This window comes from Triturus cristatus, chromosome 7 (genome assembly GCF_964204655.1).
Source record: "Triturus cristatus chromosome 7, aTriCri1.1, whole genome shotgun sequence".
Taxonomy (NCBI): domain Eukaryota; kingdom Metazoa; phylum Chordata; class Amphibia; order Caudata; family Salamandridae; genus Triturus; species Triturus cristatus.
The window spans coordinates 1551075561-1551091992 of NC_140590.1; the positions used below are offsets into that span (position 1 = coordinate 1551075561).

The following is a 16432-nucleotide window of genomic DNA, read 5'->3' on the forward strand; positions in this document are numbered from 1 at the left end:
TCAATCGGAAGTATCAGACATTTAAAATGTATAAACACAACGCAATAAAAATCCCACTCCAATTTTAAAAATAGTTTTTCAGAGATTTTAGGAGATGTCGAGTTAGACCGAGCTAAGGGTCTCAGGACCCTAGGGAGAACACTTAGAGGTCAGGACTCAATCCAGCAGAGGCTACAAGCAGGAGATCCAGTTTAGGCCCAGTAGCAACTGGTCAGGTGGGCATTTCGGAATGAGAACTCTTGCAACTTATTGTGTCACTGTAGCCAAACAGAAGGGCGGCCAACTAACCCTTGAAGTCCACATCTTTGTCATGGGTACAAGTGGAAGGAGGTACAGCCCTTTAGGTGTCCTCAAAGGTCTTAAAGATAGCAGGTGCAGTCTTTCTTCTACAGGTCTATAAAGTGTTCTGAAGAGGGTGCCACATTTATTGATTCATTAGCTAGCAGGGGTTGACTCCTAGCTCCTCCCTAACCAATTGGGTAAAAGTGCCCAGGGGCATCCACTCACACTTTTTCAGCAGTTCCTGTTTACTATACTGCAAACACTCCCACAGTGCACATTACTTCTAAAAATCTAAGATGGGAAATCTATTTCTCCCTTGTACAGAAAATGTGTGCATGTCCAGAGGTGTGTCCAAGGAAATGAGCAGTCACCTCCTCTTTGGTTACTCAAAACCGGTTCTATGTTAGCTCCCATGTTTGCCTTCTCCAGGTCTCACCTTTCCTTTAATGGTAAAAGGACAGACCCCTTAACAAGTTAATCAGGTGTGTGGGTTCATGCTAACTGGTATTCCTGCAAAAAGAAGAAAAACACCTCCTCAACCCTGGCCATTGTCTACTTTGGGAGCAGTTTTCACACCATATTAAAGTCAAGCATTGGCTGGGCAGCTGCTGGAGAGCTAATGCAAATTTACTACCAGGAGCTTGACAAAGGGAAAGGTAACATTCTAAAAGTTACTTTTGCTAAATATTTATTAAATAGCTAACGTTACCATTAGATATAATATATATTTAAAACTGTGGTAGAATAATCTTTTTAGCTGAGCCCAAACCTGAGATATTAACTCTAGTTTTCTCATAGGATTTTTACATGTCCAACTTTTAAATTCTGCGCACCCTCCCTTGTGGTCTGCAAGGCCCACAGGGGAAACACTTAATATTTAAAAGGAAGACTCTACCCCTTTCAAAAGGTTATTTTCACTGGTCAGGCTGCCGGTTTCATCTGCAGCAGTCAGGTTTCACTGGTAGTCCTGAAGCCATTGTTTCGTATGTCACACTAGTGGATGGTTTAATAAGTGCTTGAATCCTCAAGTGACCTTCAACTTTCCATGTCACTAGTAAAGTTGCTACACCATATACTGCAGTCTTACAGGAGAATAGGAGATTGAATTATACCAGTCCGGGATTAGCCAATTTCTACAGATTTGTGGGGGTTTGGACACATTCAGTGGACACTGGCTAGACAGCAGTGCATGAGTGCCCAGCAATAAATTGGAGGCTGACCACGCAAAAAGGAGCAATTTTCACACCAAAGAAAATGGCAAAATTAATAGAGACACAAAAATGTTATGATATAAAAAATATATAGTGTTCGAGATTTATCTTGCGGCCAGCTCAGACCAACAATGCTAAAGAGAAAAAAGCATTGTATTGTACTAAAATTATCTTGGATTTGTACCACACTGGGGTAGGGAGGAGTGAATGCATCAGTTCAATAAAATATATGGCCCTCCACATCCCATGTAGGGGCCCCTCTGGTGGGTTTTGATGGGGTCTCAAGGCATACAGGCCTAGCACTGGCAGTGTCAACAGGCACATCATTATACCTGTTTTCTCCAGTCATTCAACCACTCTCGCGCTTCCTCAGGTTGAACAAAGTGTTCCATCTTACCATCAGCCACAACCCTGAGTCTGGCTGGGAAATTGTTTACTTAACCAGTCTCTCTCAATCTTGGTTAGTGGTATCAGAGCTCATCTGAGATCCCTGAACAACCTGCATGAAATCCAAAAGCCAAAAGACTAGCATTTCCATGATTTCTGTCAGGATAACATTTTGGTTATTAAGAAATTAGAATGGTACTTATCTTAGTGAATGCCAGCAGAACTTCTTTTATGAAAGGTTCAGGGTGTTGAGTCATGTCCGGTTCTAGTCCTTTTCCAATGACAGGAGGAAGTTCCGAACTTCCCAGGGAGCTTAATTAAAAAACATTTAGCCACATTTTGGCCTTTACCTTGCTTGTCCTGCATTCCTGTTCATTACAACACTTGGAAAAAAAGGATCACAAATCACACAAACATTCAACCGCTCCAATGAACTGCAAAGATGACGTACATGTTGCAACCCAACTAATCCAGTGGGAGTTTCATAGATCCGATATACTCAACATAGGAATTAGTAGAGTACAAGAGAGCTGCACCATTAACTATGACCTCCATGGGTTCACAAGCAGAAGCTCCAGCCCAGTGACTTACAAAATGGCTCCCCCAGGTCCGCCATCTGTGATGACTCAGCGAATGCAGGAGCCAATGATGAGAAATACAGTCCAATGTTGACAACATTGTAGGGGCATTCAGTTCACTCGTGTATTAGCCTGATGAAACTGACTTTAGGATTACAGCACCAAGGGCACCAACTGTTTCTGCTGGGTAGGCCTTTGTGAGATGATTGAGATGAACAAAGCCTGCAACAGAGAGCCTCAAGCGTGTTAAGGAAAGAGTGGGTGTTAAGGAAAAGTTTGCATGTTCAGGCCACAAACCAAAGACCAGATCTCATCATGGCTCTCACAAGGCGTTGAACCTCACAACAATCCTTTAGTGTGTTGCAAGGAATTTCAATTTGGCATTTTTGGGGTGCCTCTTGCTCATTACCCAGCCCAAAATATTCACCCTAGACACCAGGCAGAGTGGGGGTGGTGACCGTAAGGGGAAGAGTCAGAGGCCCTCGGGCAGATGGATGGTCAGTGCCGAGCTCTTCAGTCTGCAGTAGTGGTCCCAAAAGGTAAAGCTTAAGTCTAATTCACAGCACCATTAATAGCCTAAGTTTGACTAAATATCTCTATACCATGCTCTCATATTGTCTATGGCCTGGACACCAGGAGGAACTCTGATTCTCCTTACCCCTAGGGCTGATCTTCAATCCAGGATACTTACCCTGTGGAAGGTGCCATGACCCTGGCCAGAATAGAACACTTTACTTCCTCATTTTTTACACTGCATGCCATTACCTCGCACTTTTTACTCCGCAAAAACGTTAACACAATCTGTTACAACGTATTACCTATTCCAACGCAATTACTATTCTAACTCGGGGGGGGGGGGGGTGTTACTTTGGGGAATGCGTTGTAACAGTTTTGCGGTGTAAAGCCCTACGTTGTAAAGTTTTTGCGGAGTAAAACCCGCGGGCTAATGGCATGTGGAGTAAAGCATGCGAGGTAAAGGATGTTTCTCCCTAGCCACCATAGTTTCTTGGCCTAAATTTAGGGCTTCCTGCCACAAGACGGCATTTGCCTCTATTCAAGCACATGGGCACAAAGGGGATGGCCTAGGTTTCCATCTTAGCTAATTTTATAATGACTCCCCAAGTAAAAGAGAAACTTCGGCTTTGCTTTTCCATTTTTAATTCCTCTTTCTATAGTGTCACTAGTGCACAGTGAGTTGTAGTGAAATGTACATCCTCTTGCTCTGGTACAACCAGTAGTCCAAGATAAGGAGAATTCCCTTCCTTTCTGTGCCTTGGTAATTTCAAACTCTGAGCAAAATAGCCATCGAGTTCAGCCAAGTTCCATCTTGACCTTACGCCTTTGGTATAATTTGGGACATTTGGACCCCGCCCTCCATCCAATAGAACCAGAAACCTCCAGGGGCCATCCAATCACTCATTTGTGGTAAATCATTTCAAATAGTAGTCACAGCCTCTCAGAGTCTTCTAATATTAAAGCCTGCTGCTCATGACTTGGATATATATGAATAAAGGGTTCTTCTTTGGTGCTTGAGATGTATGAACAAAAACGGTGTCTAGATTTGTTCATTGACTATCTGCATTGACCAACACTAGTCACCCATAAACACCCAGTCCTAAAACCCCCGTTCTATGCGTGAACTCCACCCATCCCTGCCCCCTACAACCACCATCACTCCTAAATATCACTCATCCCTCAACCCAACAATCCTCTCCACGCAAGTTAAATGTAGTCTTTAGATTTTTCCTTAAAATGATCTTTCCTTTAAAATGTTTCCTTTCTTTTTCAGTCTATTTATGCCCTTAAAATTCTAATTTCTTAAAATTAGTTTTCCATGATTTAGTTTCCTCCAACGTGGTTTCTCAGTTTTCGTTTTCTAATGAGAACCCATCCCATTAAAGAGAGTGAATGCCTTTGAACAGGCAGACTCTAGATCTATTTATTTATGATCGTGTAATGTGTCCAGAGAGTGGATTCCCAGATGCCACTTTGTCTAATATTGTTAGCAAAAGTATCCCATTGAGTCTAACAAAATAGTATAGCTGTTAAGTAGTGTAATGGTTTAGATATCACTGGTTTATACGTACCTTCCTGGTACCAATGTAGCTATCTTTCATTTATACCCGTAACTGATCATCTATACTGAGTGCCACTGGAATAATGCGATTCTGCAGCCACGGCTTTATTCGCATGATTATGGCTTTGTCTCATTTGCCACATAATTCATCTTATGCCGCATAATTTGAAGATTTTACCCAAACAAGTGTTTTTCAATCAAACAGATCAAAAGTTACTAAAAACGTGGCAACATGTTTGTGTGCTGTAAAAGGCCCTTTCTATAGTTTAACTGGTCATCTTTCAGTTGCTTATTTCTATTTATGGTTGTTAAACTGTTACTAATGAGGTGAAATCTTTGCAGAGACAGTATTACTATGCGTAAAAATTCTAAAATAATGAAGTAATACTATCAAACAAATATGCTGCATTCATGCCGCATAATTTACCAGTTCTTGCCACATAATTTATTCAACACTGCTTCAAAATTTGGTGTTCCTTTGTCGCATAATTCCAGTGGCCCTTAATATACTTACCCATCTGAGGTTAAGCTATTCTAGAGTTGCACTGGAGAGTTGGTGAACTCGAGGAGTTGAGAGAAGACCAACAGAACCCTGTTTGACTCATCCTTGGAGTTAATGCATTACAAAAGCATTGAGGATCATTTTTGGCTCTCCTCCCAAGGTGTTGGTAAATGCTAGTATGAATTTACATATAAGTGAAGAATCCCATGGTCAGACAATGGGTTCACGTTAGCACCAAATAGCTCCTAGGAATCAAGAATTTCAAAAAACCTTTACAGATCACAGTCCAAGAAAGTGTAATCAAGTTGAATCATCACTGAATATCTTCACCGTCAAAAACTCAATGAAAACGTCTGCAAATAGTTTGTTGTAACATGGATTTGCTCAGTAAACTGTATTGAACAGGAAAAACATCCATCTAGCAAATGACTTTTGTTTTTATTATTTCTGTTCTATACTTGATATAGACATTTTTGGCATACTGTGCTAAAATACAATATGGCTAAGAATGTTGCCACCATGCTGCTGATATTGTTAGTTAGCAAATGAATGAAATAGACATGGAATGGTAAACTGAAAAAGGCACGTTTTGGGTAATTGCTCCACTTCCGGCCATGCAGCCCCTGCCAAACTTTCATTAGGTAAATCGTTTTACCTTTCCTAAAATCATGCATTTGTCTGTCCGTGCAATCTAAGAGCATACAAATTTGTATACACATGCATAGTTAATGAATGGACTGATTGTTATTTAGAGTAATTGAACTGAGTGAGTTCATGGTCAGACTCTGGTGAGCATCATCTACGCTCTCCCACTTCCAGTGATAACCATGCTGTGAATCCTAGTGAGGCGAGTTCTTGTTAAAAGCTAGGAGAATAAGAACAGACTATTTACATGATTAGAGTGCCAAATGAAATATATAACACAAAGGAAGAAGCTCTGGGATTTTCCAACAGACTGATAGGATTGTTGACTCTACCACGCTTGGCGTTATCTCGCACAGGCCTTTACCACGCGTGCTTTTACCACGCATGACTTTTTCATAACACAGGTAAATTTAAAAATAAAAAGCACACACACACACGTTTTATTTTTTGTTTGTGGGGGAACCCCTTCCCTTTTCTAAAATGTATTTGGTTTTCTGTATTGGAGTGGTATCCCCCCAAAAATCCCTTTTTTTGTAATAACCTTTACCACCCTATACCCCTACCCACCTCTAAACACTAAAAATACCCTCACCACTTTGACCCTACCCACCCCTAAAAATACCCATACCACCCTTACCCTAAAAATACCCATACCCATCCCTAAACCCTGGAAATACCTTTACCACTATATACCCTTACGCACCCCTAATCACTAAAATACCCTTACCCACCCTATACCCCTACCCATACCTTACCAGCCATACCCCTGTCCACCCCTAAACCGTAAACATAGCCTTGCCACTCTATACCACTACCCACCCCAAAACCAAATATGTATATGAGTGGTTAAGGCATTGTGTAGTAAAGACTTTGTAGTAAAGGCTGTTACCCTAAGAATAGCACCTATAATTCTTCGTATGGCTTTAGCCGATGACAACAATCCGCCTTCTGTAGCGTCACAGGCATGTTGCCCAACCTAATCAGTGAAATTATAACTCTAGTAAATGGATAACAAAATACGGTCGGAACGAACTAATGATTTATCATTTGCAGGAGAGACCTCAGTAAGAAAGTGGCCTAAGAACTTAATAAACATCAATGCTTCCAGGATTTCTTAGTCTGTAGACACCAGAACTGATGACAGAGAGAGCTGGGACAGCCAGTCTAAGAGGTCCTTTTATGAGATTGAGAAGTGATTTCTCAAGATGCATATGCCAACGAAGAGTTGATATGGTCATGCTGTTGTTGCCTCCATATGATATTTTCATAGGTTGCATTCCTGGGAACACTGGTCGCAAAAAAAAAAATATATATATATATAGACTTTGGTCAATGAAGTGTCTGCTCTCAATTTGATTTATAAAAATGAAAATATAATTCATTTGTTCATGTTGCAGTGTTTATTTCTAAGAAAGTCCGGTTTCACTTGTTTCATTTCCTTTGTCATCAGATACTTGGCTTTCGCTGTTTTCGTTTTCATCAACTTCTTGTTCCTTGTCGCTATCCCGCACAGCTGCCTCCAGCGCCTTTTGTCTCCTGTAGAAGTGCGAGAACTTGTTGAAGATGATTGTGATGGGCAAAGCCACCACCAGAATTCCTCCCAGGATGCAACCTGAGGCAGCCAACTTACCGGCTACAGTTACTGGTACCACATCGCCATACCCCACAGTTGTCATGCTCACGGTGCCCCACCACCAGCACGCTGGAATGGTGTCAAAGCCGGCATCTTCATCCATTTCTGCGGTGTAGGCCATTCCAGAAAACACACAGACTCCCACTGCCAGGTACAGGAGCAACATGCCCACTTCCCTGTAGCTGTGCTGCAATGAAAGGAAAAAAACACTCACTTAAAAAGCATTATAAACAAATTGTAAAAGGTATTACATGCCTACCTTTGAAAAACATATGATAATACAAAGCTAATGTCATTGAACTTGTGTTTTATCAGTTATTTGCCTTCTGTAACCCAGCCATCTGGCCAGCCGCTGCCCGTGCAGGTAAGAGCAGTGGGGTTGGGTGGGGGGTTATTTCGACGGACGATGACTAGGGAAAATTAAATAATTAATTTTCCCTCGTCATCGTCCATCGAAATCCACCCCACCCGGCCCAACTGCTCCACCGCTTTTACCTGCACGGACCGGGCTGAGTCTGGCCTTACTGTAAAACAAGCATCAGCAAAGGCAATAGATCTGGTTTTAGCTTTTTGTCTTTCTCAAGCTTGGTTTGTTCCATCATTGTTTTTGCAAAATGTCATTGTTGAAGCAGTTGCCAGCCTTCATTAGTCTAAAAAAATAGAACAATGGCTAAAAGCAAAAATATTTTTTTGGTCTCAAAAAGCACACATTTCCATAGTAGTTTCTGGCACTGAAGGGCACTACTTTGTTTGTGAATGTGCTCCATGTGAAAGGAATGAATGCTGCCAATCACAGTGAAGTTAACCAATGGCTAAAGTGTGCCAACCCCCTACTCTATGTTGTAGTGTGATTGACAGAATAACTGACCAATAGATGAAAAGGCCAACTGAAAGCCCCTATAAGTAAGTATATTATAAGTATAATATTTGTAAAAGTAAAAGGTTTTGGCAACCGCCAATTGTTAGATCCTGCTGTCTTTTTGAGCCAAGGCACAGTAGTGTCATGTTATGTCACAGCCATAAAAAAATATAGATGTATTATTACAGAAATATTTGAATTATTTTTGTAGACCACCCTTCTGCATTGCATTTTTTTCTTATAGTGTAGGGGCTATTAATCAATCACTCAATTAATCAATCTGGAAGGGAGGAAGACTGATTCTCTGGCGTCTTCCGATGAGGAAGGAGGCAATCCACTTGAGGGCTTCTCTGCGGATTCCAATGTTGTGAAGCCTTTTGATCAAGGTGTGGTGTGATACTGTGTCGAACGCTGCTGAGAGGTCGAGGAGGATCAAGGCTGCCATTTTTCCTTGGTCGAGGAGGAATCTATTGTAATTCGTGGCTGCAATCAGGGTGGTTTCGGTGCTGTAGTTGATGCAGAATCTGTATTGGGAAGTGTCCAGAAGATAGTTGTTCTCCAGGTGTTCTGTGAGTTGGTGGTTGATGGCCTTCACGAAGACTTTGCCGGGAAAGGGCAGCAGAAAGATGGGGCGGTAGTTCTTGAGTTTATAGGTGTTGGCAGATGGTCTCTTGAGTAGGGTCTTGACTAATGTTGGAGGAAGGTAGCCTTGGTGATGGATGCATTGAAGATGGCGGTAAGCTCGCTGCTGATCGTCTTGCTCCAGAGGCTGAAGACGTGGTGGGGGTGGGGTCTGTGGGAGCTCCTGAGTGTCGGAGTTCATGGTTGCTGGTGTGTCTTGCGTTGAGAGCTGGTCTCGAGTGGTGAGCAGGTGGTCATGTTCCTCATTGTTGGGGGTGAAATGGTTGAGGAGGTTGGTGGGTTGGGGTTCTTGTCGTGGATTAAGTCCACCAGAGTGTCCCAGAGTTCCTGATAAGGGGGGGGGGATGATGTTTTCTGTGGCTGAGGGGCTGGAGAACTCTCTGGTAACGCTGAAGAGGCCTTGCTGTGGTTGGAGCTTGCTTTGATGCGGTCGGCCAGGGCACTTCTTTGTCTTTTTCAGGAGTCTGTGGTATTGGTTGAGGACTGTTTTGAATGTGGTTCAGTCTGTGGGTTCCATGCACGACCGCAGCGCGGGTCTAGTGACAGCTACTTTCACTAACTGCTCACACTCACTGGTTTTACTGGTTGAGACTGTTGTAATTTGTTCCTGACCTATTTTAACTGATTGTATTAGTATTTTATATGTCACTAGATCGCTATTAATTGCTGCCGTCAGTCATCTTTTAAAAAACTTTAGTCCTCTTTTTTAAAACTTTCTATTGTATTGTAATTGAATTTGAATTGTATACGTGAAATAACAAACGATAACTTAATCTGCTTATCCACTGGGAAGCAGTATTTGCACACACACTTTCCCTGGGTAGGTTCCCAGTGTTCTGAGCCTACATAATTTCCGGGAGCGCCGGAAATTACTCTTGGGCGGGAAGTCGGTCAGCACTCTAGACGCTGACTACCGGGGGATTCAAAAGCACAGCCGCAGCGGACGCGTGCAGCTTGCGCGCCGCTGGCGCGGCATAGGCACGCCTGTCTGCGCCCGGCCGCGCACCGGCCGTGCACAGCGCCAGCCATGCTGCCAGGTTTGGTCCACAAGTCCCAGGGAATGCGCGTAAGAGTTATACAAGGGAGCAAGTCATGTTGATTGGTGAGAGTAGGGATGTTGCTTCCCTCCACACCGATTCCCTGCAGGTAAGAGCACCTCCAGAGAAAATTAGACTGGACAGTCTCTTAATTGTGGCCTCATCCACGCTAGATCCCTGGTGAAGCATCACCAGGAGATATATATTTTAATTGAAACCCTCAAACTGGATGCATTGTTTCTTACAGAAACCTGGACTCGCCCTGATTCAGAGGTTGAATTGGGATTGGCATGTCCACCGGGCTACAAGGTGCTACATAAACCATGGATAAATGGGAGAGGAGGGGGAGTTGGTTTGATTTTCAAAGACATATGGAATATTGTACAAATTTCCATTGATCATGCGGAGGGCATCGAGCCAATGGGGTTCCCTTTACTGGATCCCAAGGGGCACTTGCTCACTGGCATAGTATGTTATAGTCCCCCCCCCCCCCCCCCCGGTGCTCTGAACCCTCAATTTCAGATTGTCATCAATATTCTTTATAATAAGTCCTCACTCATTCACGTATAGTTATTTTGGGAGATTTTAATCTCCCAAAATGAGAGCACAGGGTCAGCACACAAAGACTTCCTTCAATCCTTTGAGAATCTAAACATGCAGCAACTGGTAAAGGACCCTACTCATCAGGGTTTTCACATTTTAGATTTAATCTTCGCCGAGGAAAACATGGCCCAAGTGGAGGCAATCTTGATGGAGAAAGGACTTGTATAAAAGACACTTGCTCGGAAGCAATCCTCCCATATAACTCGTAACACAGTATTAATTGTGTATTGTGTGAATTAATATGCACCACATTCCATATTTTAGCAAGACGAAGCTTGCTTACGTGTCTTACTAACAAATAACTCGAGTGAAATCTAAAATGGCTGCTAACGTGGGAAACTGTACTGCGCATGCGTCAACTGCATCTACGCAGAGTGACGGTCTGTCGCTTGGAGGGAATTTTCTGCACCTGCGCAAACGCATCTAAAATGGCCGCTTGAAAGCTCACATGCTAAGCATCTACTTTGCTGAAACTAAAGCAAGCTATTTACTAAGTGCTAATGCAGGGAGAGCATTTATAAGTAAATTGGATTAGAGTAGAGATAGGTGGTATACAGTGAAATCATTTTATTTTGCAAATAATAAGTTTCTTTTTTACCTCTCTACTAGTTCGTATTTGGGCCTTTGAGAGAGACTGAAGTCTGTACCTCACGTGATCCATACGCATGCGCAATAATAACAAGCCAGAAGCCATGATGTGATTCTTGAATCCTGTCCAAGGACGCCTTTGCAACATGTCCTGGGAACCTGCTGGACATGCTGAATATTGAATGGAACAAATGTTATATGTATACTTTTTGGTTGATAAAGATGTGAATATGGATGGGAAATAAAGTCTGTGAATGAAAAAAATTAAGGGGCGGGAACATTAAACAAAGAACCAACAAAAAAAATATTAAAACTTAGCATGGTGTGATGATCATCCCCCCTTGCTTGTCCAATCAGAATTAAACATTCTATAATTTTGAAACAGTAATGGGTGGAACTTGAGTGTAAAAAGGTATAATTGAGGTAGTTTAGTTAGTTAGAAAAGAAGCGCTTAGAGACCAGAAGGCTGTCCGAAGAGCTCGTGGTGCTGAGATGCTGAGAGACCGGGATGCTGTCCGAGAGCTGAGCGAATGCTGAAGAAGAATCGAATTACCAAACCAATACTTTAAATTAAATTAGAAGAAGATCGGTGAAGAATCTCGCGGAGGAAGAGAGTCTGAGAGTGGAGCGACGCAGGCGTCGGTGTTAAGAGGTCATCTATCCTGTTCTGAATCCTGTCCTGAAACCTGTCCTGAAGCCTTTGTCACCTGATCTTTCCCAGGGACCCTTCCAGCTCTTTGGCCAAGGGTTGGTTTCCACACCATCCTAGGTAGTTATACTTCTGTGTAATATGTAATTGTACTGCTCTCTCTATCCTCTCCTTTCAAAGTACTGTCATTGTGAAGTTTCGCTATAAAATAGATGACTGATTATTTGATTAATTGACTTTTCCTTCCTTGGAGAGACGGAGTTCGTACTGTATTTTGATTTTGGCTCACATGAATTTAACTAGATAAAACATTTTAACTTTTCCTGAGTCTGTGGTTATTTCTAATATAGAAAGGAAATTTACTTTGTCATTTCACCATCAACTAGTTCCAACTAATAGGTCCATTGACCAGAGGAAAGAACTTTTTGATCAGTGAAAAGATTTCTTAGGAAATGATAGGTAACTAATCTTTTAAGAAGTATATTACAAAATTGACCCCCGCGATATTTACTAGCCTGTGTAACTGTGTGTATATGGGCCCAGGTGAGTATCTGGTGTTTGAGTACCTGTGGCTGTTAGCCCGTTGGATCAATCTCTCCTCTTTGTTGGACTGACCACTTTCTTGTTAATTTTGCGGTGGCCATCCCTAATGAGAACTCGGACCCCGCACCGACGCTTAACTTCCGCCGAGGCAGGGAATGGAACAAATTGTCCGACACATCTAGGCAACTGCCAGTATTCACTGATATTCATGGGTATGACAAAAATACATCTGTGAAAACAAACTACTCGGAATTCTGTCAACAGATCACTAAGGTCCTTGATCTGACCATTCCGGAACTTTTGGGGAAAAATAAGCACAAGCCATCAGCCCCTTGGTTTATTGAGAACCTAAAAAACTTAAGGAAAGGCAATAAACAGGCAGAAAGAAAATGGAGGAAACGTTATGAAGAAGACTCTAAATTAGCTCTGAAGGTTGTATTGCGCAACTACAAAAGTGAAATAGCTAAAGCAAAGCAGAGTTTTTTGCCAATAGAATTCTAGAGGCATCCAACAAAACACGAAGCATTTTTTAAATAGTTAATGATCTGTCTAAACCTGACTGCCCAAAAAAACAAGACTATTGCGACTCAAGAACTTTGTGATAGCCTTGCCACTTTTTTTGAGGAGAAAATGTTTAACATAATTAATGGCCTGACGGCGAATAAGGAACATAGAAGTGATAATGAACCCAGTGTGTTGATACAACAACTAGTCCATCAGAATGAGGGTGGGGCATACGAGAATAAGCTAGCAATGCTAGATCATTTTGAAACCCCTATTGAAGAAGAATTCCTCAAACTTGCTATGAGCTCTGCCTCAGGGTCCCCTAAGGACCCTCTCCCTCATAGGGTTTGGAAGGAGTATGGTGAGGCACTATTCCCACAGCTCCGTCAGATCTGCGGCCAATCTCTGAGCAGTGGGATAGTCAGTTCCTGTTGGAAACCGGCAATGGTGACACCCTTGCTGGAAAAAGCCATTCTAGACCCCCAGTGTCCAAATAACTATCAACCTATTTCCCTTCTTCCTTATCCGGTGAAAATTTTAGAACGCCTGGTCAGCAAAACCCTCTTGCAATTTCTGGAAACTAACCTGGGGCTTGAAGACGTGCAATTTGGTTTTCGCCCGGGTCATGGCATGGAGACTGCCCTTGTAATGGACCTAGATGAGCTTAGAATGTGGCCAGACAGGGGTCAGTTGACGATTTTGATTCTACTAGACATGTCTGCCGCGTTCGATACGGTCAACCACAAAATCTTATTAAGGCGGCTTACTGAAATAGGGTTGCAGGGCCTGGCACTGAAATAGCTTCAGTCTTATCTTGAGAACAGGACGCAAGCAGTGGCCCTTCTCCCCGATCTTTCAGAATTCAGAACCATTCAGCATGGTGTTCCCCACGGCTCGTCCATCAGCCCAATCCTTTTTAATATCTATATGCAACCGCTGATCCCCATCATCAAATCCTATACTATCAAGCTGGTTAATTACGCGGATGACACGCAGCTCTTTTTCTCTCTAGAGCGGAATCAGTCTGTTCCACTCAGCAGCTTTCATGAATGCATGCAAAGGACTACTAGATGGCTTACGAACAATTCCCTGCAGTTTAATGAGGGAAAAATGGAAATCCTGCACTGCACGGCTAGGAAAGCCCCTCACCCGCTTCCGGCTAATTTCTGGCCTACTCAGGTGGACACGCCTCCCACACCGGTGGTAGTAGTGCACAATGTAGGGGTAGTTTTTGACAACAAGCTGAGTCTAGAAAACCAGGTAAATAAAACTGTTGGATCCTGCTTTTCCCTTATCAAAGCACTGCGGAAAATTCTCCCAATGCTACCCATGTCAGCCAGGGCTCTCGTGGTGAGAAGTGTTATCCTAAGCTGTCTGGACTACTGCAATGCCCTGCTACTCGGTGCGCCCAATTTCCTGATTATGAAGTTACAGAGAATACAGACGATTGCCTCTAAGTTTGCCTTAAAGCAGCCACGCAGTGCTTCTGCCTCTGCGGCTCTCAATGAGTTCCACTGGCTTCCTCTAGCACAGAGAATCCAGTTCAAATTATTATGCATAGTCTACAAGGCTCTGCATGGGCGTGGACCGGTGCCACTGCAGGACAAATTTGTCTGGTATTCCCCCGTAAGAAATCTTCGATCCTCCATTGCTCAGCTGGTCTGCACTGCCAGAATTAGAACCTCTACGTTTGGAGGTAGAGTGTTTAGTTGTGTGGCCGCTCATCTATGGAACAACCTCCCACCGATCCTTAGGCAAGTAGAAGAGTTCCCCCACTTTAGGAGGAAGCTTAAAACCTGGCTCTTCCCTAGGATGTAGTGTAGGACAGTTATCCGATTGGTAAACTTGTGCAATTAGGGAAGTACCTGTAAACTTCTGGTGATAGTGCGCTTTATGAGTTTGCACAAGCTGGTGTGCCATTTTCTTTCAAGTCATATGCAGGTGCATTTCATATTTATTAGTTCTGTAGGCTACCAACTGGCTTGCTTGGACGACCTCTTGAACTTGGTGGAAAAGCTGGGGGTGACTCTGTCGGTGTAGTCTGTGATTCAGGCAAAGACGTTCTTGACTGCCTGTCCTAGGTTTGTTGCAGTTTTAGGGTAGGAGGTGTTGAGGGCGTCAGTCAATTGGATCTCTGAGACTTTGTTCCAGCTGCGGTGTGAAGTGCTGGGCGGCGGTGCTGGGGGGTCCTGAGATGGTGAAGCTGATGATGGCGTGGTCTTTCCAGGTGAGCTCGGTGACATGGCTGTCCTCGACTCTGTTGCTGGCCTTTAAGATAGGGTTGAGTGTGTGTCCTGTGATGTTGTTGGGGTTGGTGGCAAGGTGGGTGAGGCCAATGTTGCTTATGCTTTTGAGGAGTTTAGTGGTTTTGGTGCAGTCGATCTAAAAATTGAGGTTGCCGAGGAAGATGTAATTTTTGGATTCTATGGCAAGCGGAGTGATGAAATCAAGAATGGCGTTGCAGATGCTGGGGTGAGGTTCTGGAGGTCTATAGGCGAGGGTGCCTTCGATGGTTGTTTTGCGTCCAGTTCTGAGTTGGAGGTTGAGATGTTCCATGATCAGGGTGGCATCATTTGCAGTGGTGGTGCAGTGGATGGTTTCCCTGTGGATGATGGCGATTCCGCCTCCGTGCGTGTTGATGTATTATCGGTGTGCAATCTTGTAGCCTTTGGGTGTAGCTGAGGCGATGCGGAGTGAGGCAGGTCCTGGGTAGGACGATGATGTCGGGCTGATGGTGCCCCAAATCTTGGTCTTGTGCTTGCTAGTGAAAAAGCAGTGGCAGATTGAAGAGCTATACGTGTTAAAACCTTTATATGGAAGTGCTAAGCTTCCACAGCAAACTTGGCAAAGGGATTTCTCGTAGACAGACCAAAATCTGGTTTCACCTTGAGGTACTATGTACCAAGATCAAGGCTTGCTCTGATGGAGGCAAAGAGGGTGTCCATGGATCCAATAAGAATTATCTGTGATAGGACATAACATCTAAAACCCCAATCGAGTGTTTAAAATGAACAATTCATTTATAATTCTAAAAGAAATTCACAAATCAGAGAAAACCGGGTTAGCCTCTTATTCCATAAAATTAATGGGTAGCAAATGTGGACATAGAGTTATATGGGACACCGAATTGTTCAACCAGGGACAGATAGAAGGTGAGTTACATGGCCAAAGTTCTCAGACTTTTTAATGTGTCCAGAGCCAATTTTAGGTCACCTTGCAAGTGCATGTGTTGCTGTAGATCTAGATGATTTGAGGTTATAGACAGTTATCTAGCCTGTGATGGACAACTTTAGGAAAGATAAAATAATGTTTCTGAGTCATGGTTGTGTCTTTTCTGATGCAGACTCTTTGAACTTTGCATCTGATGAGTCTTGAACCAACTTCGTTTTCTGCCAGTTGCTGGGTTTTTTCTAGATTTTGGTGCCAGTGCCAGTAATCTTCAGGCAAATGTTTCCTTTACATCTCCTGCCAATTTCAAGGTGCAGGACTTAACAGCTGCCAGGCTTGTAGCTGCCAGGAGAGTCTACTGCAGTTTTGGATCCCACGTTCTTGTTGGGCTTCCCCGCTCCCAGACCTTGTGTACCTCTTGCTGCTTTGGGCTCCAGCCACAGGAAGGAAGGATACTATCAGCAAACAGGACACTTCACTTGTTCCAGTGGTGAGTCGAGGAGTTTGCCCCTCCAATAGAGATA

At 43.3% G+C, this 16432-nt stretch overlaps 1 protein-coding gene across 4 annotated transcripts in view; it reads right to left on the bottom strand.

Annotated features, from left to right (window-relative positions):
- Positions 1–6441: 6441 nt before the first annotated feature.
- Positions 6442–16432, bottom strand: part of LOC146812356 (delayed-rectifier potassium channel regulatory subunit KCNS1-like) — a 235291-nt gene continuing 225300 nt past the window's right edge. For 2 of the 4 annotated variants that reach the window (XM_085619349.1, XM_085619352.1), the window contains exon 6: positions 6442–7502. In XM_085619349.1, coding sequence (XP_085475475.1) covers positions 7089–7502 — 414 coding nt within the window. In that variant the 3' untranslated portion in view covers positions 6442–7088. The remainder of the gene's footprint in view (positions 7503–16432) is intronic. The other 2 variants (XM_085619351.1, XR_014966838.1) reach the window with 2 other exon arrangements.